Source organism: Balaenoptera borealis (assembly GCF_965194805.1).
Source record: "Balaenoptera borealis genome assembly, chromosome: 1".
NCBI lineage: Eukaryota > Metazoa > Chordata > Mammalia > Artiodactyla > Balaenopteridae > Balaenoptera > Balaenoptera borealis.
Window position 1 is genome coordinate 28,818,044 of NC_138860.1, and position 23,357 is coordinate 28,841,400.

At 33.8% G+C, this 23,357-nt stretch overlaps 1 protein-coding gene and 1 long non-coding RNA gene across 6 annotated transcripts in view; one reads left to right on the forward strand and one right to left on the reverse strand.

Moving 5' to 3' along the window:
- The window catches only part of AKT3 (AKT serine/threonine kinase 3), a 387,341-nt gene that overhangs the window by 277,373 nt on the left and 86,611 nt on the right, over positions 1–23,357 (forward strand). For all 5 annotated transcript variants that reach the window (XM_082340891.1, XM_082340893.1, XM_082340892.1 and 2 more), the window contains 3 exons: positions 670–792; positions 9,624–9,752; positions 22,076–22,290. In XM_082340891.1, coding sequence (XP_082197017.1) covers positions 670–792; positions 9,624–9,752; positions 22,076–22,290 — 467 coding nt within the window. The remainder of the gene's footprint in view (positions 1–669; positions 793–9,623; positions 9,753–22,075; positions 22,291–23,357) is intronic.
- LOC309605611 overlaps positions 1–23,357 on the reverse strand; it is an 867,207-nt gene that overhangs the window by 218,357 nt on the left and 625,493 nt on the right. The window lies entirely within an intron of this gene.

The following is a 23,357-nucleotide window of genomic DNA, read 5'->3' on the forward strand; positions in this document are numbered from 1 at the left end:
GGTGTCATAGTTAATTATTATTGAAATAGGAAGAGTCTACATTGAGAACTATTAGGGAAATAATGGGAGCTTCTCAGTCCATTTTGGGCATTACTAAAATAAATTGAAAACGTAAAGCCTCACAGTTTCTCATTGCAGAAAACATGGATTTAAACGTTGAAAACATTTCTAGAGGTATCATGATGAATCAAGAGTTGTAGAATTTAACAAGTTCACATAAATAAGGTTCCACAAATCAGCAGTCCTTTCTTTGAAATCAAGTGTAAATCAGATAATTAAGTAGAAATATTACATCTATGCTTATGTGCATTTATTTTAATAAAGTCTCAATACCTAATCCTTGAAAGAGTGAAGCAACAGTATACTGAGGGAGAGATGTAATCTGATGATGCATACTTTTTCCTCTGGTAACTGAAGGTTAAATGGGTAGCAAGCAGAATGCCTTAAACAAGATTGGTATATTGATTAAAGCGCTGATTTAACAGCTCGCAGTCTCCCCTTGGAAACCTGGAAAAGATAAGCCAGCTGCTGTGTAAGAGTGCTCAGTGTCCACTGAGACTACACTATCTATCATCACAATATGGTGGTGAGAGGTGTTTTATGTTTGTGTTAATTTCCCCCACTAAATCAGTAATTATTACAATCCTGTCCCTGCTGTTTACCCTGCAGCTGTTTTTCCATTTGTCGAGAGAGCGGGTGTTCTCTGAGGACCGCACACGTTTCTATGGTGCAGAAATTGTCTCTGCCTTGGACTATCTACATTCCGGAAAGATTGTGTACCGTGATCTCAAGGTAAAAAAGAAAAGTAATCAGAATTTGTTTTTGCAGAGGCTGTAGGGACAAACACAAAGTAATTACAAAGTTACACAGTTTGGAGAAAAGCAGATTTAGTTGGGAAATAAAACCACTCTGTTTAAGAATTTGGTTCACTGTATTTGACAGGAAATTTCATTCACCAGTAAATGTGTAGTTCTTTTATGTCCAAGTTTTTGACATGCAAAATAAGTTCTTTTTGACTGCTCTGATCAAATATGATCTACCACTAATAGTTTCGTTTTTCTGAAAGTGTAATGAGTAATGTTAAACATCTGATTATAAGTCAAGTAACTTTGCAAGTGACATTTTAAAATAAATTTCATTATTCTAACATCCTGTGATGTATTATGAAGAAATTTTTATAATAAGATTATTTGGGGGAAGGAAAATATTTGATTTGGTATTAAATTTTTAGTGGGTTTAAATACCTGAAGCATTTTAATATAGCCTTTTATCAATTTGTTTAGTTTCCATTTTAAAAAGCACTGTATTTGTTTTATCAGTAATAGTGACTTTATTTCTCTAAGTTTCTTTCTGTTAAGACCCTCAGAATAGCTCAGGGATTGGCAAACTTTCTGTGAAGGCCAGATAGTAAATATTTTAGGCTTTGCTGCTCTTACAGTGTCTTTTGCAACTCCTCAGTGCTGCTGTTGTAGGGTGAAAGCAGCCACAGACAATATGTAAATGAGCGTGTCTGGCTGTGTTCCCGTAAAACTTTAATTACAAAAACAGGCAGTAGGCAAGATTTCACCCACAGGCCATATTTTGCTGACCCCTGGAGTAACTCATAAAAGGTAGCAGTAATTCTCGTGACACTGTTTTGAATTAGATTGGTCATATTAAGGAAACTTGTACCATGACACACTCTGAACAAGTTCTAAATGTGACAATCTTACTTTCTTAAAAAGTAAATCATATGATAATCTTGACCTATTAAAATCTGACACAGAATTGCTTTATTTATCAAGTACTAGTTCATTTAAATTATGATTTGTAGAAATAGAAGTTATACTAGTCTTCTATGAAATTCTGTTTCTAAGGTATATATTTACATATTATAGCACGTAAGAGAAATCACAATTATCCCCTCACTCCCATTCACTCCTTTTTAAACACCTGTGATTCTTAAGTTATCTAATTATTTAAGCAGTTGTCTAAGTTATTTTAAGATGTTGCTCTCACATACATTTGTATTATGAATGATCCCTAAGAAGTAACTATCTCAAAAAATATTATTTTACATGATGACAATGAAATGTAGTATGTATTTTTTTAACATCTTTATTGGAGTATAATTGCTCTACAATGGTGTGTTAGTTTCTGCTTTATAACAAAGTGAATCAGTTATACATATACATATATCCCCATATCTCCTCCCTCTTGCGTCTCCCTCCCACCCTCCCTATCCTATCCCTCTAGGTGGTCACAAAGCACCGAGCTGACCTCCCTGTGCTATGTGGCTGCTTCCCACTAGCTATCGATTTTACATTTGGTGTATATATGTCCATGCCACTCTCTCACTTCATCTCAGCTTACCCTTCCCCCTCCCTATGTCCTCAAGTCCAAGTCCATTCTCTATGTCTGCGTCTTTATTCCTGTCCTGCCCCTAGGTTCTTCAGAACCTTTTTTTTTTTTTTTAGATTCCATATATATGTGTTAGCATATGGTATTTTTTCTCTTTCTGACTTACTTCACTCTGTATGACAGACTCTAGGTCCATCCACCTCACTACAAATAACTCAGTTTCGTTTCTTTTTATGGCTGAGTAATATTCCATTGTATATATGTGCCACATCTTCTTTATTGTTTTATTTCTTAACATATTATTGATTAAAGAAGCTATAAAATTCTGTTTTTAGGAAAAATGAACTATGCAACTATATCTATATCAGGGATGATCAACTAAGTGCCCAAATAGACCAGAGATGGATATAAATCAACAATATGATTGTATTTAGCCTGCAGCTTTTTATAGCCAGGAGTGGCAGAATTCAGCATCCCTATATCTCATGTCTGAATGGCCAAATAATCCTATAACGTTTAAATGTCTTGAATCCAGAGTTTTAAAAAAGAATTTAGTTATATGGTATGAGAAAACATAAGTTATATAGCATTTCCAAATTTACTTAGGAGTAGTTAGCTCTTCTCTGCCTGATCTACTCCCCCCTACCATTCCCACTTTATATTTTATGAATTCTGTTTGTAGGGAGAAGGGGGAGAATTTCCTGGATTTAAGAAAATGAGAATAATTTTGAAGTACTTAGTAATATATCCAAAATGCTTAAAGCTGGAGGATGGAATTATTAGTTTAAAGAAACAAAAGAATACTCACTTGATTGCTAGCATTGGTTAAGGAATGATATAATTGGGATGGTTTTGGTCAGCATCTCCATTGATCATTTCTCATTAATGAATCAACATATTGGTACATTGAAGTTCATTTAATGAGTTTTGTTGCTCCATCCTTTCTGATGATGAAATTAGACTAAATTTATTAAGCCACAGTGCTAATACTTTGTATATGAATACCAGTCAGGTAGTTACCATATAAACAGACCACTAACTTTCTTAGACAATTAAGTGGCCTCTGCTCTCTGAATTTATTTACTTTTTAATATAACCTTAAGTTAAAGGTCTAAGTAAATGTATAGCATTGGACAGGATCCATGGAACATACACCGAGAAGAATGGATAATGTAAAAAGTCAGACATTCACAATTTATACGTGTTGTTTGTATCCATATTGCACATGATAGAATGAGATCTTTAGGTAGAATCATAAAAATTTAGAGCTGACCCATAGTTTACAGCTGAGCTCATTGAAGACTAGAAGCCTAGTAAGGGATTTACTCAAAGTAATGGACTAAGTTGATGACATAGTCAAGATTATTGGATTCCATGAATCCTAGCTCCAGGTATAATGTTCTTTTTATTACACCATTCTGCCTTTCTAGAGATGAAATGAACTTTAGGTGGGGGAATTCATTGGATTAATTCTAGGATATCTTTGTAAATCTAAAATTTGAATAAATCTGCCAAAGATAAGAGAAGGAATGTTTTAAATATACTTATACAAAATATATTCAAAATAGCATTATCAAAAACTGATTTAGGTACCCACTTTGATTTGTCTCAGATTTGTCTGTCTTCTCCTTACTAATGACCTTGTGTTTATTCAAATACAAATCCATTTGAGATACTTATGGTAGCTGCACCTCTCAAGTAAATCAGTACCTGTTTGCCACTGCCACATTCATCATTAGAGGCAAAGCCTTATTTCATGTGCAAGTTAATTTAAGACATTTTATCAGTTCATAGTTCCTAATAACTTGGTGTTCACAGCAACAGATAAATTATTGCAACTTTTGTTGTACTTTAAAAAGTAAGTTTGCATAATTTATCAATACATGTCATGATATTAAATTTTGCTTCAGTAAGGACCCAAATTCTTTGTGATTACTTAGGAAAAACTGATGTTGCTTTATGATAGCATAAAAATTTGAAGAAATCTCTCCTAAGACTGTGTCAGTAGTATAAATTTTTTTGAAAACTTCTTTTCTGCTTAGCTCTTGTTTTTGTAAGTATTCAATATACCTTTCTTTTCAATGACGATGGCCATCCAAGGATAGGATAGGCTGAATTAGGGACATTTGCAAAGGTACTGATACTGGAATTTCATTAAGAATTAATTTCTGGGACTTCCCTGGTGGCGTAGTGGTTGAGAATCCGCCTGCCAATGTAGGGGACACGGGTTCCATCCCTGGTCTGGGAGGATCCCGCATGCTGTGGAGCAACTAAGCGCATGTGCCACAACTACTGAGCCCACGTGCCACAACTACTGAAGCCCACGCACCTAGAGCCCGTGCTCCACAACAAGAGAAGCCACCACAATGAGAAGCCTGCGCACCACAACGAAGAGTACCCCCCGCTCACCGCAACTAGAGAAAGCCCGTGCACAGCAACAAAGACCCAACACAGCCATAAATAAATAAATAAATAAATATTTTTTAAAAAGAATTAATTTCTCCCAAGAATTTATGACAGGGGGAGGGGCAAAAAAATGCGTAAATTGCTACTGTATTCTACTTGTGGAAAATCTAATCTTGTTTTCTACCTAATCAGAGAATTTAATGGTTAATTTAACCACTTACATTGTTAATGTGAGAAACTGCCAGATAGATTTAGATAATTTCTAAGACTCAGTGATGGCACAAAGGGATGGTTTCAGAGAGCTTTATATCACAGCCCTCCCAGTCTTCCTCAACTCCTAAATAAACCAGCGGTCTGAATGAAACAGTGTGCTTACTTTACATACAGAGTCTCAAGACACATCCTCTAACTCCCACTTCTAACCAGTCACTCTGGATTTCCTCTTTCATAAAAATTTTAAGCCACTGCTACTAAGAACCCCTTCCACCTCTAACATTAACTTATACTGTTGGGCTATGTTACTCAAGTGTAGTAAATTCTTAAATGTAGTATTTCTTAAACCCTAACCTAAATGGGATCTCTGCTATTGTATATTGTGAATTCTTTTCCATCTTAGGAAGGTTCAAAGTTTTCCTTTCAGCATTTCAACACACTGTCTTAATTCCATGGTCATTAAGTTCCTGTAGGTCAGCCATGTGACATTTGCAACTTGGATACCCATAAACCTAAATATGCAGTGTGCAGGGGAGGAATTTCTTATTACATTCTTGAGCCTGAGGCAGTCTTTGTACTGATGTAACTGTGCTAAAAAGGGTTTGTAAGAGTGAGTGAAGGGTCTTGTTTTTGGTATTGCTACAGTAGTTGTCAGAGCCCTTAGGAACTGCTATTATCATTCCTTTGTTTAATCACAAAGTGTCAGCCATTTAATTAAAATGATACCTAAAAGATATATATATGTGTGTGTATATTTATCATAGATAGATATTAGAATATATATGAATTGTATATTAGAAAGCTTTTAAAAACTTAAAAGTTAAAAACTCTTAAACTTTCTAATAAGAAGAGTTTAATTTTATTCGAGACACCAGCAAGAGCAGAAAAAGGAGCCTAGTGTTTTCTTGCTATAATTTCTTGTTCACAAAGCACAGAGGAAAAAAGATTTCAAAATCTACCAAATCAAGATCCTCTGTCAAATAATGCCTGTCCAATTCAACTGGGTAAAAAATGTTGCCTTTTTAAATGGAAACTCTAGCATGACTAATATTTTTGTCTCCTCAAAGTATGAACTATTAGATGACAAACAATCCTCTGATACAAATTGTAAGCATTACCCAGATTTGAATATATAATCTTTTCTTTCAGACTTCCTATTTAACTTCATACATTGCTTTTGCTGGTGGATGCATCCATTAAGCATAAACATAATGCCCTGCTCTCAGTCCTAGATGCTAAGATTGATAGTGCAGATAAAACAGATGCATATAAAGTTTTATAATAGAGAGTACCTGAACAGTCAGTTACAGTGTATGCATTTTTCCTTTTATGGTTAAAAAAAGGAAGAAGGAAAGCATTAGATTTAGGAGAGAGAACCAAAGAAAGGTGATTTGTAAATATTTTTATTCCTCCTTTACACAGTGGAAGGGTCCCTAAAAATGTTTGACTAAATCTTCTTTATGTTAGTGTCAAATGCACTAAGGAAGTGATTTCCAGGTGTTTTTGGTATATCTAAGCCATCGATCTGCTTTGGAAAGATTACCAGGTGATTCTGTGCATCCTTCACATTTGTGAATCATAACACTGATCGTTCTTATATTTTATGAAAACTTTGTTATGCATCTACATAAAATTATTATTTATTTTTTAAACCAGACTGGATATTTAATTACCCCCAATTTATCTTTATACAAGATTAGATTTGGGGATATCATTTTTTTTAAAGGTGATGTATCTCTGACTGTTGTTCATACTGATGGACAAGTTGTTTTTGTCATTCATGCTCAGCAAAATGACATTTCAGGATGGTGAGAGAAGAAAAATAATTGATGGAAGAAGGTGGACACTATTATAAAATAACTGGCTCAAAAATTGTAAAATATTTTTATTGTTTATTCAAAAGAAATCGTTGCATATTAAAAAGTGTTTTTAATGAAGTCACCGAGCTGACAAAAGTGTTTTATAGGGTTCCATTTCTGAACTTTGCTCTTGTATAGAAGAGCACACACCATTTTGATAAATTATAAATCAGCCATTAAACTCTCCATGTTTAATAAATGATCAGTACATTTATTGATTAAGTTCTACATTCAGTATCTCATTTAATTCTCAGAACAATCACATTGGAATTGTTACTGTTATTTACCTCTGTGTTATAGATGAAGTTGAGGCACATAGATGTCAACAGCACGCACAAGGTTACACAGTAAGAGATAAAACTTGAATTTACGTTTAAGTTCTCTGACTTGACTCCGTAATCTTATGCACATTGCTCTCTACTGCCTCCTATGCAATATGCTACCTTATCTCCATTATGGTGACCTTTACCCCATCTCTCACAGTCATCCCGTAGGCTGACCTTATTTCTGACTATATCATTGTAATTAAGCTGATTTATAAAACAAGTAGAATGATCAACTGTCCTGTTTTGCCTAGAATTTCCCCAGTTGTAGAACTTTCAAGTCCTGCATCCTGGGAACCCCTCTCAGTTCTAGGTAAACTGGGACTCTTGATCACTTTCATCCTGTTCCTATTCTTCACTCAAACCCTGTCCCTGCACCTCATTTCATTCCTCATCCCTCAACCCTTGGTATCTTGGAAATGAGATATGAGATTAGAGAATTAGGTATGAATCGGGAATTTTAAAAATATATGTACTTATTGGTATTAAAAACAGTATTTATATGTTTTGATACTTCTGTATCTATCCACTTCAAAACAGTCTCGTCAAAATGTGGAGAATTAGCACATTAGCGCATACTATCATGTTTCACTTTGCATGTAAAGCACATAAAGTGAATTGACATAATATACACCAAACACATTTTATTCAATATTATTATGTATTATTTGACGTTTTTATAAGAATTTTTTTGTATTATAAAAGATATAGTATTTTAAGAACTTAATTTGGTTTTGTTTTTATATGTTATGATGTATTCATGTTAGAACAATAAGCATATTTTTAAAAGTTAAGAAAAGAGCATATATATTTTCATTCAACAAAACAACAGACACTCTAGTGTATACTTCTCTTTCTTGTTATGGCAAGGTAGGAGCAGGAGGAAGAAGACAGTGCTGTTTGAAAGAGAAGGAAAAAGGGGAGAAAATCAGAAGCAGGAAGAAGAGAAGGGTTTTCAAGGCAGAAAGAGAAGTAGACAGAGATTCTTGACATTTCTGATTGGTTTCTGTATTTAGGACTTACTGCCATTTGTGCAAATTGGGTTTGATTTGGGGGTTCCAGTTAGTAGAGAATCATGAGGAAGATGCAGTCTCTCTGAATTTAGATAAAATAAGAGAACTTTCATTTTTGAAAGGTTTAGCAATATATTTAGGGTTCATTCAGCTCTCCTTAGACAAGTCAAAGACACTCATTTCTCTAAGTCTATGCAGTGCATGAAACGTATTGAGCGTTGAGTTCAGTTGGGTAGCACATTTAAGTTCTATACTTAAGGACTTAATGTGTACTCTGAGCTTTCCTTCACTGAGCACAGCTTGCTTAACTGTATTTAGTTTCTGGTTTATAAGACATTGGGTAATATGACAGAGTATAACATCATCACATTTTATATGATTGTTGTCTGTTTATGTTCTTATATGGAGTTCTATTTTGAATTTGATACTGACTTCAGAGTTTGGGTAGGCACTTTCATACATCATCATGTTAAGGAGTAGAATAATGATCTACTCCTTAAGTAAGTTAATTATCATTCATCCTGCTACTATTTTTTTTCACATGTGTTTTTTGTGAATGCATTTCTGTGTATTCCTTTAGGTTATATCTATATGACTGAGCAAGATTAGGGGCCCCATCTATATGTAAGACTATAAGGTTACAACTCAGAACTCACATGTATCTCTGCATGATGATAATTGTAACTTTAGGTTCAAATTGGAAGAAAAAGATCAGTTATTGTTACTATTTTTAATTGCATTGGCTTTGCACAAACTCTTTTCCCCCTTGCATTTCATAATTTTCGCTTGAGGCAGATGATCTTACTATTTGGTTACGTCTTCAAGATTGTTCTTTTTGTATTAATGGATTCAAAGAGATTCCAACTTTATAATACCTGTGCTATATGTTTTCATTAACTGTTGAATGTTTGACTTTCATATTCTTTTTATTTGTAAAAGGATTGGTAGTTCTTTATTACAAAGAACTGCAAAAGAGGATATTGCCTTACCTTATAAAACAAGATTTAGGTTTGATTTATAACCACCACCAAAGAAACATTTCTGTAAGTGAATATTTTATAGTAGCACTAGACTCCCAAGAGAAATGGTTGAAAACCATCTGCATATATCCAGAAGAAGATGCTTGTCTCTTTGGGATTGTTTAGATCACAATTTATTTTAAACAGGAAAAAAGAAGATTGATGTTTGCTTTGGGAAGTTAATTAGGCTTTACTTCTCAGAACTTATGCAATAACAGGCTCTTACTCCTATGGGTTTAAAAATCAATTTATTATTGTGAAGTATTTGATAAAATGTTTCTTTTTACACATGAGTTAGGAAGCTACAGGGTTTGTCAGTACTGAAAAGTTCTATGAACTCTGTGTCCTCTTTCCAAAATATCTTACTCAACATTCAATTATTTTTCAAAACAGTATTTTCCTATTTTTGAAGACTATGGAACAAATTATGTTATCTTTCTTACTACACAGTTGGAGAATTTGATGCTGGATAAAGATGGCCACATAAAAATTACAGATTTTGGACTTTGCAAAGAAGGGATCACAGATGCAGCCACCATGAAGACGTTCTGTGGTACACCAGAGTATCTGGCCCCAGAGGTAGGCTATGTTTCCATTCATAGAAACAAATAACACTGATATAATGTTTTGCAAAGTAAACCATTTAAGCATTAAAAAAAAAATAGCAGTGTCTACTACTCTGACCTGGATTTCAACATGAATCAAATCTGTTTTGCTCCCACTTGTTCAACATGGTATTCTAGGGCAAAAATATATAGAAGTTAAACTTTATAAACTATATAAGTACAAGGATACTGGTAACTACAATAAAGTCCATTTTTATTTCTTGGCCATGTGTGTTTTATTTCTTGATTATGCCTATTTTATTTCATTTATTAAAATAGAATAATTGAATGACTACAGCAAGAATGTGAACAGTTTTATGAACCATCTTGGATTTTCCTTAGAAACAAAGAAACAGCGATAATTTGTATTTGTAATATCGTGGGTTTTCATACTTAGTGATTGGGAAGTATTTCATTGGGAGAGTTAATGAAATGACAGTAGCTGTATTTTGGAAATCATGCCAAATCAAAGCAAGCTTCAACTAGTGCCCTCCCCATGCTGAGGATTCCATACTAATTCATTAATTTGTTTATTCAAACAATTATATATTATTCATCTACTATATACTGGGTATTTTTCTGGGTGGTGTGTTTATACGAACAAGACACAAAGGACCCTGCTCTCAGGGAACTCACTTCTGGTGGAGGGAGACCTAATAAAAATATATGTATAACAATGTCATGCGATGAAGATGTGTCATGAAGGAAAAGAAGCTAGATAAAGGGAGGTTGTGGTGTGGTGGATGTGTTAGGTAGTGTTCTCATTACTATTACTACAAAACAGACCACTGCAAAGCCTAACCATTTTATGTGATTGAAGGTTCTGAGTCAGGACAGCAGGAATGACTGCTCCATGGTACATGGGGCACGGCAGGGGGTGACTCTGGCTGGAGGCTGGAATCTGGAAGCTCCCCTCTTTCTGTGTCTGACAGTTAATGCTGGCTCTCAACTGGTACCTTACAGGGCTCTCAAAAGCCTCAGCTTCTCCAAGTGGCCTGGTTTCCTCATACTGGTGGCTTCAGGGTAGCCAGACTATTTTGGCTGTGGGTTCTAAAAGTGAACGTCCTAGGGAACAGTTTAGAAACTGCTTCCATTTTTTTAAAACCTAGCAAACCATGAAGAAATGTTTCATTAGTTTTTTGAAAATTTTTCTTCATAGTGTATTTTTAAAAATTTTGTTATCACATACCATAAATTCCGCCTTTTAAAGTGCACAGTAGTGGTTTTTAGTATGTTCAAAGTTGTGCAATCATCACCACTGTCTAATTCCAGAATATTTTCATTATTACAACAAAGAAATCCCATACACATTAGTTCCTCCCCTATCTCCCCTCGTCCCAGACAACTACTAATCTACTTTCTGTCTCTATAGATGTGCTAGTTCTGGACATTTCATATAAATGGAATCATACAATATGTGGCCTCTTGTGTCTGGCTTCTTTTACTTAGTATGTTTTCAAGATTCATCCATGCTTCAGCATGTTATTGATACTTCATTCCTTTTTATGGCCAAATAATATTCTATTGTATGAATATAAACACATTTTATTTATCCATTCAGCAGCTGATGGACATTTAGGTTGCTTCCAGGTTTTGGCTGATAATGCTGCTGTGAACATTTCTCTGTGAATCCCCTTTTATGGCCTTGTTTCAGGAACTGCACATCATTTCTGTCATATGCTTATTGGTTTAGCATTCCTAAGCCTACACATATTTAAGGGGTAGTGACATAGACCCCACCTCTACATTGTAAAAGAGCATGTGAGGTGGGAGATACTGTTACAGCTGTCTTTGGAAAATATAATCTTCTACAGATAGAATGTTCAGGGGAAGAGGGGTTTAATCAGAGACCTGAATGCTAAGAGGCAACTATTGTAAAAATAGACGGGAAGAGCTTTCCAAACACAGAGAGCAGCTAGTATAAAAACTGTGAGGCAGAACAAGTTCAGTTCTTCCCTCAAACTCCAACAAGGTTAGTGTGGCTAGAGCCAAATAGGGAGGCATTAATCTTTGATGGATGAAGATAACTATTTATTGAACATGTATTATGTGCCACATGCTATATATGTACATTGCATATTTGGAATAACCTTTTGTGATAGAAAACCTGTTTTTTCAAAGGTGAGGGAACTGAGGATCAGAATTTTTCTAATGTAATCTGTACAGTAAATCCCCTACATACGAATCTTCAAGTTGCGAACTTTCAAAGATGCGAACACGTCAGGTGTGAGTGAAATTGCAGCTTGCCCTCCGTCTCCTATTGCTAACAACCCTTCAGTTCTACCATCTCCCACCTCCTCTCCCTTCTGCAGTCAGTAACTCTTCTTGCCTGTTCACTCGATGCCAGCCCCTGTATGCCACCTGTTGGACTGTACTACCGTACTTTTCAAGGTACTGTACTGTAAGATTAAAAATGTTTTCTTTATTTTTTGTTTGTTTATTTTGTATGTATTATTTGTGTGAAAACTATTGTAAACCTATTACAGTACAGTACTATGTAGCCAATTGTGTTAGTTGGGTACCTAAGCTAACTTTGTTGGACTTACGAACAAGTTGGACTTACGAACACACTCTCGGAGCGGAACTTGTTCATATGTAGGGGACTTACTGTACACAGCTAGGAGGTGGTAGAGGTAGAATTAGGATTCTAACTAGGTTCATCTTATAAAGCCTATTTTTACTTTTTTAACCACATACATCATGGCCCAAAACAGTCACTATTTCAAGGCCACTTATAGATGTAAATAATTGTCATTTTTAAAATAGATGCTTTGTAAATGCTCAACAGCAAAAGGTAATCAAAAGAATTAGGAAATAAGAATACATTCAGAATGATACTAGCATTCCTATACATATAGTAACTAATGCCAGTTTATTATTACAATAGTTCTTTTCAGTTAGAGATTAAATTTACATTTCAAGAATGTTGAGTTACTGTAAATAAATGCTAGTAATTTGAAATATTAGCAGTATTTTTCACAGTAAATTTCCAAATATTTTATCGAGGGCTGCCAAAAAATAACATTTTTTCTGTTATGAAATCTGGAGTTTAAAATTTTCCATTTTTGTAGCTGAATTAGGTAAAAGTTTAGAAATGTTGTTTCTTGTTTATTCAAATACAAGATTACATTTTCTAGAATAGGATTGTTTTTGTGAATGTCATGAAAAACAAAATCTTTGTTTCTCTGGAGTTGCAATTGCCCTTGCTATACATTTACTATGGCTGATGATATCCCATATTTAGAATAACAAAATTAGTTGTGTCACGATTAGGGGAAATTATTTCTGTAGAAGATAAATACATCTCATTTCAGAAGCAGATGATCTCCTAAGAAACAAAGATACTGTTTTATATGCAAATGTCATCAACTGAAGAACAAAACCAAGAATTTAATGCAAGAAGAGTCCAATTGTTTCTAAATAGAAAGTTTACAATTCACAAGGAATTGTCCATTTCTTTTTAAAGACACGTAAGAAAACCTTTCTGTATACCTTTTAAAAAAAATGTTGCAGAAGTCTGGTCTTTAAAAGAAGTTTATATACCCCCTGGCTGATAGATGTTGATTCATAATTAAAATCTTGACACCTTGTTTTTACAGGGGAGAGTGAGCATTGTGGTTACTATCTGTGGATGACAAATCTTGAAACAACTAACTTCTCATGCAGTTATGTTTTTATATTCTAAGTATTTGTGTCCAACACTGCATTTTGTTAAATCAGGGTAACTTTGTGTTGTACTCTTACTTTTTTTTTATTTTTTATTTTTTTAATTTAATTTTATTTTTGGCTGTGTTGGGTCTTCGTTTCTGTGCGAGGGCTTTCTCCAGTTGCGGCAAGCGGGGGCCACTCTTCATCGCGGTGCGCGGGCCTCTCACTATCGCGGGCTGTCTTGTTGCGGAGCACAAGCTCCAGACGCGCAGGCTCAGTAGTTGTGGCTCACGGGCTTAGTCGCTCTGCGGCATGTGGGATCTTCCCAGACCAGGGCTCGAACCCGTGTCCCCTGCATTGGCAGGCAGATTCTCAACCACTGCGCCCCCAGGGAAGCCCCTATACTCTTACTTTTAAAAACAAGAATTTAAGTCCTTTTTTCTGGTCTCTGATATGGACCATTTCACTGAAGAGCACTCATTCATTAATTAAAGAAATATTTATTGAATATTTATTAGGTATCATGCATTCTTTTAGGTGCTGGGAATACAAAGATCATAAGAAATGTTTTTTGTCCTCAGGTAGCTTGCTATATTTACTAAGGTGATAGGATATGTAAAATAATCATTATTGTGCAAGAAAATAATTGCTTTACTAGAATTATGTACAGAATGGTGAAAGGAAAAGGAAGGGTGGTGGGAGGGTCTGGTGACGGTAAAGAGGGAGCAGACTGAGAGGAGGCTGGACACAGATTGGGATCAGAATGCAAAAGAGTTTAGATTTGATCTCATGGACAAGGAAAAATCACTTTTGAACTAAGAGCAGGGCAATAATGTGATCAGATATAGCTGGTCAGAGTTAGAGAGGGATTGGCAAGAGCCGAAACTAGCCTCTTCCCTTTACTTCAGATGGTATCTCTCACTTTCTTTGAACCTTGAAATTTCTAGTTCATACCATTATTAATGCCAGACTTTTCTTGATTAGTAGCTGCTTATCAGACTTGGAATATGTGCCTGAGCACTGCTTCTCTTTTGAAGGGCTCATTGTCAATATTTTCCCTTCTCCTCTTCTTATAGAAGACTTGTTTACCCATTATGGAGAGATCTTTCTGCAACCTATCATTCATCTAGCAGTGGCATCCATTACCTTTTAAACTGTTTTTTGTTTTCTTTTGGTTTTTTTTCTGTTTGTTTGTTTTTTTTTTGGCCGCACTGCATGGCATGGGGGATGTTAGTTCTCCGACCAGGGATCGAACTCGTGCCCACTGCAGTGGAAGCACAGAGTCCTAACCACTGGACCGCCAGGGACGTCCCTAAACTGTTTTAATCTGGTAGGAATGCTTTGCTGCTTAAAGACGGTTGAAGGGTATTTAAAAGATACTTCAAAAAGACTGTTAGAAATCGGTTCAAAGCTGATATATTAACTGTACTATATCTCAGGCTCATAGCTGATTTTTAAATAAACTTTAGTTTTAAATGAACTTAAGTTTTTTCTTGTGGCAAAGACCACCAGGAAAAGAAAAGTTTTATAGTATAAAAATGCCATTTGTTGAAAAAAGGGTATTTTTAAAGTATTTGTTCTCTTCTTTTGATGAAGAATTATAGACCTTTATTATTAAAGGGAAAAAAATCGTGTCTTTTTTAAAAGAGGTTGCAGAGATACAGTCCTAGCAGGCATATAAACTATACATTTAGTGTGCTACATCTCTAAAAATGCATTAGTATATATAGTTTTAAAGTGTTTTTGCTCTTTCTTGTATTAGAAGGAAATAAATTTGACCTGCCATATATTATGGACTATAAGATATTTTGAGGGGATTTTGTTTTCATAATCTTTACTATATTTTCATGCCTAGAAATTATAAAGAAATTAGAAATCACATATAAAATCTTACTGTTAAATTTTATTATTTGCCTTGGCTCTCATTGAATCCAAACCATCCTTTTATGCAGTGCTAATTATTTAGAGTCTCAGCTTTGCTCTTGAGTTAGCAGTACCTGATCAACTTTCCAACTGTAAAGCAGTTTGAAAATCAAATGTAGCTTACATGCAAGACCCAACAAAATTAAAAGTGTTAAGTACGTTTTGGCAGTTCACTTTTATTATGCCCAGTCCTCAAATGTACCAGCAGATAATCATCTGAATGTTAGTTATTTTTCACATGCTTATGTGATCACACAAAAAGTACATGCTAAAAAGAAGCAGATGGTGACAGATGGGGAAGGTTGAATAAGGTGGTTTTGGAAACCTAGAGAAATGCACTTCTGTAATAGTGTAAAAATAAAAATTATTTGATAATCAAGTTAGAACTAACAAAAAGATTGCAAAAAATGACTTGATTGTTAGAAAATACATAGTATCTAGTGGTGGTTGCTGTTCAGGAAAAAAGTGTATATAATTTTATTTCATATGTGTAAAATACTGTGTTTTTCAGTGGCTGAAAATGGATTTTTTGATGTATTCCTAGTTTTCAGAACCTCATTTTTGGAAAACATTTACTTGGTATCATTTTATTCACTTTTCTTTTGAAGTCTACTAGCTTTAATATCTTTTATAATATGTATTTTGACAATATCTGAAATAGACAAGAATATTTTGATAACTATTTTTTAAATTTATTTTATTTATTTATTTATTTTTGGCTGCGTTGGGTCTTCATTGCTGCGCACGGGCTTTCTCTAGCTGTGGCTATCGGGGGCTACTCTTCGTTGCGGTGCGCGGGCTTCTCATTGCAGTGACTTGTCTTGTTGCAGAGCACGGGCTCTAGGCGCGCGGGCTTCAGTATTTGTGGCATGCGGGCTCTAGAGTGCAGGCTCAGTAGTTGTGGTGCACGGGCTTAGTTGCTCCGCGGCATGTGGGATCTTCCCGGACCAGGGCTTGAACCCATGTCCCCTGAGTTGGCAGGCGGATTCTTAACCACTGCACCACCAGGGAAGTCCTTGATAACTATTTTGATACAAAGATTTGCTTAAAGTCACTGTGATTCTATATAGATAATAGCACAAATGGAAATTAAATTCTATGTAAATGAAAGGCCAAAAGTATACAATAACTTCTTCAGAATGGGTTGAGAGAATCATGTAAATTAAGGGTGAAGGTAGTTGGTAGTATGGAGGGTAGTGTACATGGGGGGAGTAGTTAGAACCAAACTCGATTTAAGAGTACTAAATGGAATTTTATTTATTTATTTTAAATACAACAAAGAATAAATGAAAAAGACAATTTTATGGGCTCTATCAATATTATCTTTAGGGGATCTTAAAATAAATGAATGAGGTCAAAGTTATATATGTTTGTACATTTCATCTGTAGATAAAAATAGCACACATAGTTGCATTTTGCATACCCTTGGATGAAATTCTACTGGTTCTAACAGATTATGAAACTAAATCTCAAATTCTAAGCTTTTTGTAAAAATTAAAAGTTATTTTAGTAGCTTTCCCAAAACTGTATACATTCCTAATATTTTATTTAATTGTTAATGATTCATGTAACAATTATCCTCTTGAGGTGTTTTTGAAAACCTTCATCTTCCTGATGGTTCTAAAAAGGTCTCATCACCAATATTAAGGGGAAAATTAAGTAAATGAGCACAGTGATTAGTTCAGACAGAAGTTGTCTGCTTTATAGTTAGAATTTATATTTAAGAAATTCTGTCATGAGTTGGCTGACTGTTCATACTGTTTCTGGATAATATTAAAAACCATCCCATTTTGCTATATACCTGAAACTAACACAACATTGTAAATCAACTATATTTCAATTAAAAAGAATTTCAGAGTAAAAAAAATATATCATTTTGTCCCCAAATTGGATATTGTTTAAATATGAACAAAAATGATATTTTTAGTTCAATGTTAATGTCTCTCAACATTTATAAGTAGCAGCTTTTACTTCCCTAGAGTTCTGTCAGTTCTTATAGTAGCTATTTTTCACCTAAAGTTCTTTTCAGTGTTATATAGTCTTTTGGTTTTAACAATCAGAATATTTGCATTCAGTCCTTTGGAATGATCCTAATTTAAGCACAGAGTTTAATTTTAAATTCTCTGCAACATAAGAACATATACAAAACTAACCCTAACTGGGAACACTAGTGATTACCTATAGTGTTTTACAATGGCCATTTTTACTTTGGTTACAAAGACCCAGTTTCTTAGAATCCCATATTGTTTGTTGCTTCAGGATAAAAAGGAAGTATAGAAATCTCTGGGAAGATATGCGTAAGTATGATTTAATCACCAGTATTGTATCCATTTAGCTTTTCTCCTTATCAGGAATGTTGCCTGTTCTAGGCAGAGAATGCTTTTGAAAATACGATGTTAGCTGCATGCAAGTACTTGTGTCTGCATGCTAGGAGGTAGCCATAAAGCTTACAGCATCTTAATTCAGAACAAATGGCACTTACAGTTTCAGTCTCTTTAGAATCATTAGAGCGGTTGAAAACTGGATATAAAGTATATATTTATGAAGAAAATACCAATAAACCATGGAATTCATAATTCTTATGAAATATATAGTTCTACTGAAGCTGCAATACATTTTAGAATCTGAATTAGAAGATTGGTAGTTCATTTTTTTAGCCAATTCCTGTGATGTTAGGAATATTAAAGGATTTCTGTAAATTATAAAGTATATAAATGTGTGTTTGTATATAAAACACACATATAAGTTACCTGAAATATAAGGTTACCAGAAAAAAATTTTTTTGAATTAGCGGTAAATTGGTTCATCCAAGTTCGCAGTTTAGTTTCACAACATAGGTGTACAGACAGTTTGTTTAGATGTTTAATTTTTTCCCCCATCTGTTCTGTCAGGATTATTGATTGAGCAGTAAGCCACTCCAGGGCATACATAGCCTCCTCATAACTGCTTGCCTTGAGTGCATTGTGTGGCCTGGCGAACAAGCTGAGAAAGGTGTTCCTTCAGCTTCCCAGTAAATCTTAATTGGGAAAAGAATATTGAAATGAATATGTTTTTTGAAAGTACCCAGTAGCCAAATATTTACATTGGGAACTTTAATTGATGGTATCGTTTTAAAATATATAATTTATTATTTAATGTCATTCTTTGAAATTAGTAACCATTCAAGAGCTGTTCATGGTGAGTTTTTAAACTCATCTGGGTTTTGATAAGTAGAAGTATCTACATTAAATGTTATCAAATATTAATCAAATATTACCAGAACATTTAATAGTAATTGATAACCTGCTGTGACTTCCTTGAGTCTTAGATTTTATTATATCATAAAGTGAAGCAATCTCTGGCTTCTAGTGGAAACATTGAAACTAAGCCTTTTTTCCTAGAGCTTGTGCTCTGTTGGGGTGTTTATTGATATGACCTCTTGTCATTTTTTAACATTTACATTCTTTTAGTGTTCCAAATCCCCACTTGTTCTTTATCTCTGTTTGGGCATTTGTGTTAAATGTGCTTATAAAGTGAAGCTATATCTATGGTTACAGAGGACAGTAGGTGTAGAAGGAAATACTAAATGTCTGCATTCATATTTAAACTTGATTTTCGTTTAAACATTAGTGACATTGATTTCATGGAAAAGAGACACTGTCTTTAGTTTAATTCTTCAGGATAAGTCTTTCAGTGGATTATTTCTTTAGGAGCAGGTTTTGACCTGCATTTATATCTAGATTATATGATAAATTGCATTTTAATGCAGTTGAAATGTAACTTATCATTGTTGTACCTCTACATTACCATTTATCCTACTGGTTGGATCAGCCCTCTTGATAACCATGAAGTAAATTAGCCTTTTTGCTAAGGAAAAAAAAATCGTCAGAGGTAACCAGAAGGAATTGCAACTCTTAGGTTAAAGAATGTAAATTTTATATATTACTAGACTGTGGATTTTAATTTCACTCTGGAATTTCTACATTATTTCAAAGTATTGTATTTTGAAATAATTTAGATATAAGGAGAGAGAAAAGCCGTTGTATGAACAGTGGTAACATGTTTTTTATTATATAGCCACATGTAGAATATTATAATCACTTTTATTTTTATTTCTTGTGTATTTCATCTTCCAGCTGTCTTGAGGTAGGAGTTGAACAGAAATCTTTGTTTTTAATTGATAGCAAAGACTCTTAGATAAAGAGGCCTGGCTGAGTTGTTCGGGTATTTTCTCCTCAACATTGCCTAAGTTTTACATGTCAGTAAGATAATACATTATGTCAGATTTGTTCAGTACAAAGTAATACAGCAAACAGTTCTAATTGTAGCATTATGTATGTATATTTCAATTAAAGCTCGTATGTTCAAAAGCAAAACCACATAACTTGAGAATCAGTGTTCGTTTTACAAAGCTAAATAAAATTTATTTTATCAAGCAGATTTTTTTACAATGCAGTTTTATTTTTCAGTTGCTTATTTCTCTTCAAAAATAAAACCGTTTTTTTATGTACTCACTTTCCCTTCTGGCTGCAAACCAGGTATTTAAACAAAAATAAAGGATTGCCAGTTTTGCCAGCTGGGGATGAGAACCCGGCTGGTGAAATGTGGGTTCGGGAGGCAGTTAATCCAGCTTTTATGCTTTTTATGGTTTTATGAAAAAAGAGGTTAAAAGCCACATTTGGCTCTTTATTGTATGTACCACTGTTTTGTTGCTGTTGTAGGAATGCAGTAAAAGGTTACTTATATTTAAAAAATTTTGTTATTAGGTAAAATCTTGCATCTATTAGATAAAGGCCTACAAACAGTACATTCTACTAATCGGATGTGGGAGAGATTCAAAAGTCACTGGTATTTAAAAATTATATACACAGCATTTCCTTTAAGTACACAAGTAGAATTCCTTCCTCTTCAAGTTGTTTCTTGTTTTCTATATGTTCTCACATTACTCATTTCAAACAAGTAGAAATTTTAAATATTTTTGGCTAAAGATGGAAACTAGAATTTATTGTTTTCCCCAAAAACATCTTGCTTAGTTTGTTATTTACAAAAGGGTTTTGGAAAAATGTAGAAACTGGACTTATGTTTATATATTGCCAATGTAGTTTCTAGTTGTCTTTAGCCACAAAACAATGATAAAATTGAATTAATACTAGGGATGTAATGTACAATATGATAAATATGGTTAACATGCTGTACGTTACACATGAAAGTTAAGAGAGTAAACCCTAAGAGTTCTCATCACAAGGAAAAAATTTTTTTCTAATTCTTTAATTCTGTTTCTATATGAGATGATAGATGTTCATTAAACTTATTGTAGTAAACAGTTCATGATGTATGTAAGTTAAATCATTATGCTGTACACCTTAAACTTACACAATGCTGTATATAGGTATCAAGCTGTATGTCAATTATGTCTTGGTAAAACTGGAAGAAAAAAAATCTTTTCATAGCATTTGAAAACACTACTAAATAGATCTTTAGGTAACATAGTTTTTTTCTTAAAATTACATTCTCCACCTTTAAATACCCTGTCTACCAAAGTGCCTTTCATAGTATTTATAGTAATCATAGTGTAGCTGTCAAAAATATTATGTGCATTTTACGAAATTATTAGTTAAATTTTAAATAAAAGTCACATAGACGTAATCTTCAACAACTACTTAACTCTAAGAAAGTTTAGAACATGAGTACTACTTTGTTCTGTATCAAATTCTCTCTAATGTCATCAATTATAAGATTTTTTTTGATTGATTTATTTCATGTATATGGTTTTCTTGATCTGTTTATCCCAAAGCTAAGAGGATCAGATAAAGTAAGCTTTAAGATTATTCAAATATAGTATCTTAAAATAAAATATTGAAAGATCCAAATAGATAAAGAAAATTCCGTTGGATGAGGAACATATGCAGTAGAAAGGTAAATCAAATTTTACCTTTCTGGGACAAATGGCACGTCATGATGTTTCAGTTTGAACAGGTTGCTCTAACGTAGCCTAACTTATACTTGCATATTGTTTCTTACTAAATTTATTTTACATGTAATGTGTTTGGGGAAATAAATTTAAGGTCATATACCCTACAAATATTGAGTCCATAATTTTTATTGTTTGTGTTTAATAGAAATTGTTGTGAGGTACTTAAACTTTGGATACCAAAGGTTATTACAACCCAAACAGCAAATCTTTATATTCACTCTGTTGCTTAAATATTTCCTGAAAGAGTTTAAACATGTAGGGGCCTCCAAAAGTTTTTATATTTATTCTCATGGTTGTCATGCCCTGGACTCTTCTCTAGTACATTGCATTTGTTTACTCCTATCTTTCACTGTTTGATTTGTAGTAGTTGGTTCTTCTCAGTGCAAGAATGTGGTAGACACATTATGTTCTCTATAATCAGCACAGTTTAGCTCTAAGTTGTTACTTAAAGTCCATGTTAGTGGAACCAGAATGAAAAATTAAGTAGGCCTAAGTGAAAATATGCAAATAGTTTTCATTTGATCCTTAGGGCACTCATATATTCATTTACTTAGAATCTGTTGCAATACCTTTTTTGGTACCCAGTCGTTTCTGGATATATATTGAACATTTCATGTATTTGGTGTGATTTATATCTTTTGTAGGATGCTTCATAATTTAAATGTCAAGATCTCAGAATAGCCTACCTAGGTTATGTAAAAATCTTATGTTTTATAAATAATGCTTTAAAAGCTAACATGTAAAAATTGATCTTTTACTGGTTTCACTTTTAGGTGTTAGAAGATAATGACTATGGCCGAGCCGTGGATTGGTGGGGCCTTGGGGTTGTCATGTATGAAATGATGTGCGGGAGATTACCTTTCTACAACCAGGATCATGAGAAACTTTTTGAACTAATTCTAATGGAAGACATTAAATTTCCTCGAACACTCTCTTCAGATGCAAAATCATTGCTTTCAGGGCTCTTGATAAAGGATCCAAATAAACGGTAAGCCGCAAATAACACACAGTGAGTTACTGATGAATGTGGTTAGGAATTGTGATGTGGAAATTAATTCAAATATAACTAACTCCAAGAAGCAATGTATTTGGTGTAGACATCTTCCCACTGAGACACTGACTTATTTTTAACTGCATAATATAGAACATTTAAAAAATTTCCTCAACTCTTTCCTAACTTGGAAATTTTATACAGATTTTACCACATAAAGATTTTGAGAGTTTTATGAACAAACAGTTTCTTAATTGCCATGGTGCTTGCTATTGTGGGGATAGGAGGATCCCTTTTTTCCTTTCAGTCTCTGGGCTTTATATTTCTGCTGATTTACATTATAAAACAGAACTGTCTGTGTACTCTCCTCCCACATGTATGTATGTTAACATATCTAACTACATTTTTTGTTTGTCTTTGAAGATAATTCTTTTCCACACATGGCTGAAAGGACTAATGGCAAAAATGTCTTTGCATACTTTGTATTTCTATTTTTGTAGCTACAGCTATGACCTGAAGAATCCTACAGCTCTTTGCTTAATGAGCTATAGTATTCATTGTTCAGGTTTATATATTTATTTACACATACATTTTATAAGTCATACATGAAATGACTATTAATTTTAAAATGTCCCTTAATATATGTGTTTGTATATACATGTGTATATTCTTTGTTCCAGTAGATATATATGCATATCAGTATGTCTCTGAAAATCTCTTAGACCTTAAGCGTCTTAAGGGTAGGCCATTTCATATATTGTTTAATCTTTTGTAACACCTCACATAATTTTTGTTAATGTTCTGTTTATGGTTGATGCTCAGTATGTATTTGTTGACAGACTGAATTAATGAGTGAAGGAATAAATGAATTTTAAATTGTGGGCTTTGTCTACCTTAGAGATGGTTTCCATCGCATACTTCTAGCTTTTAAGTTTGTGAGGGACATGATTTTACCTTCAGCAGAAATAAGCAAACATAATAAAAGAGGTACCATCTTTTTGCTTTGTGAAGAACCATTCAAACATGTTTCATAATTCTAGTAACTGAAAGCTTACCTTATATTT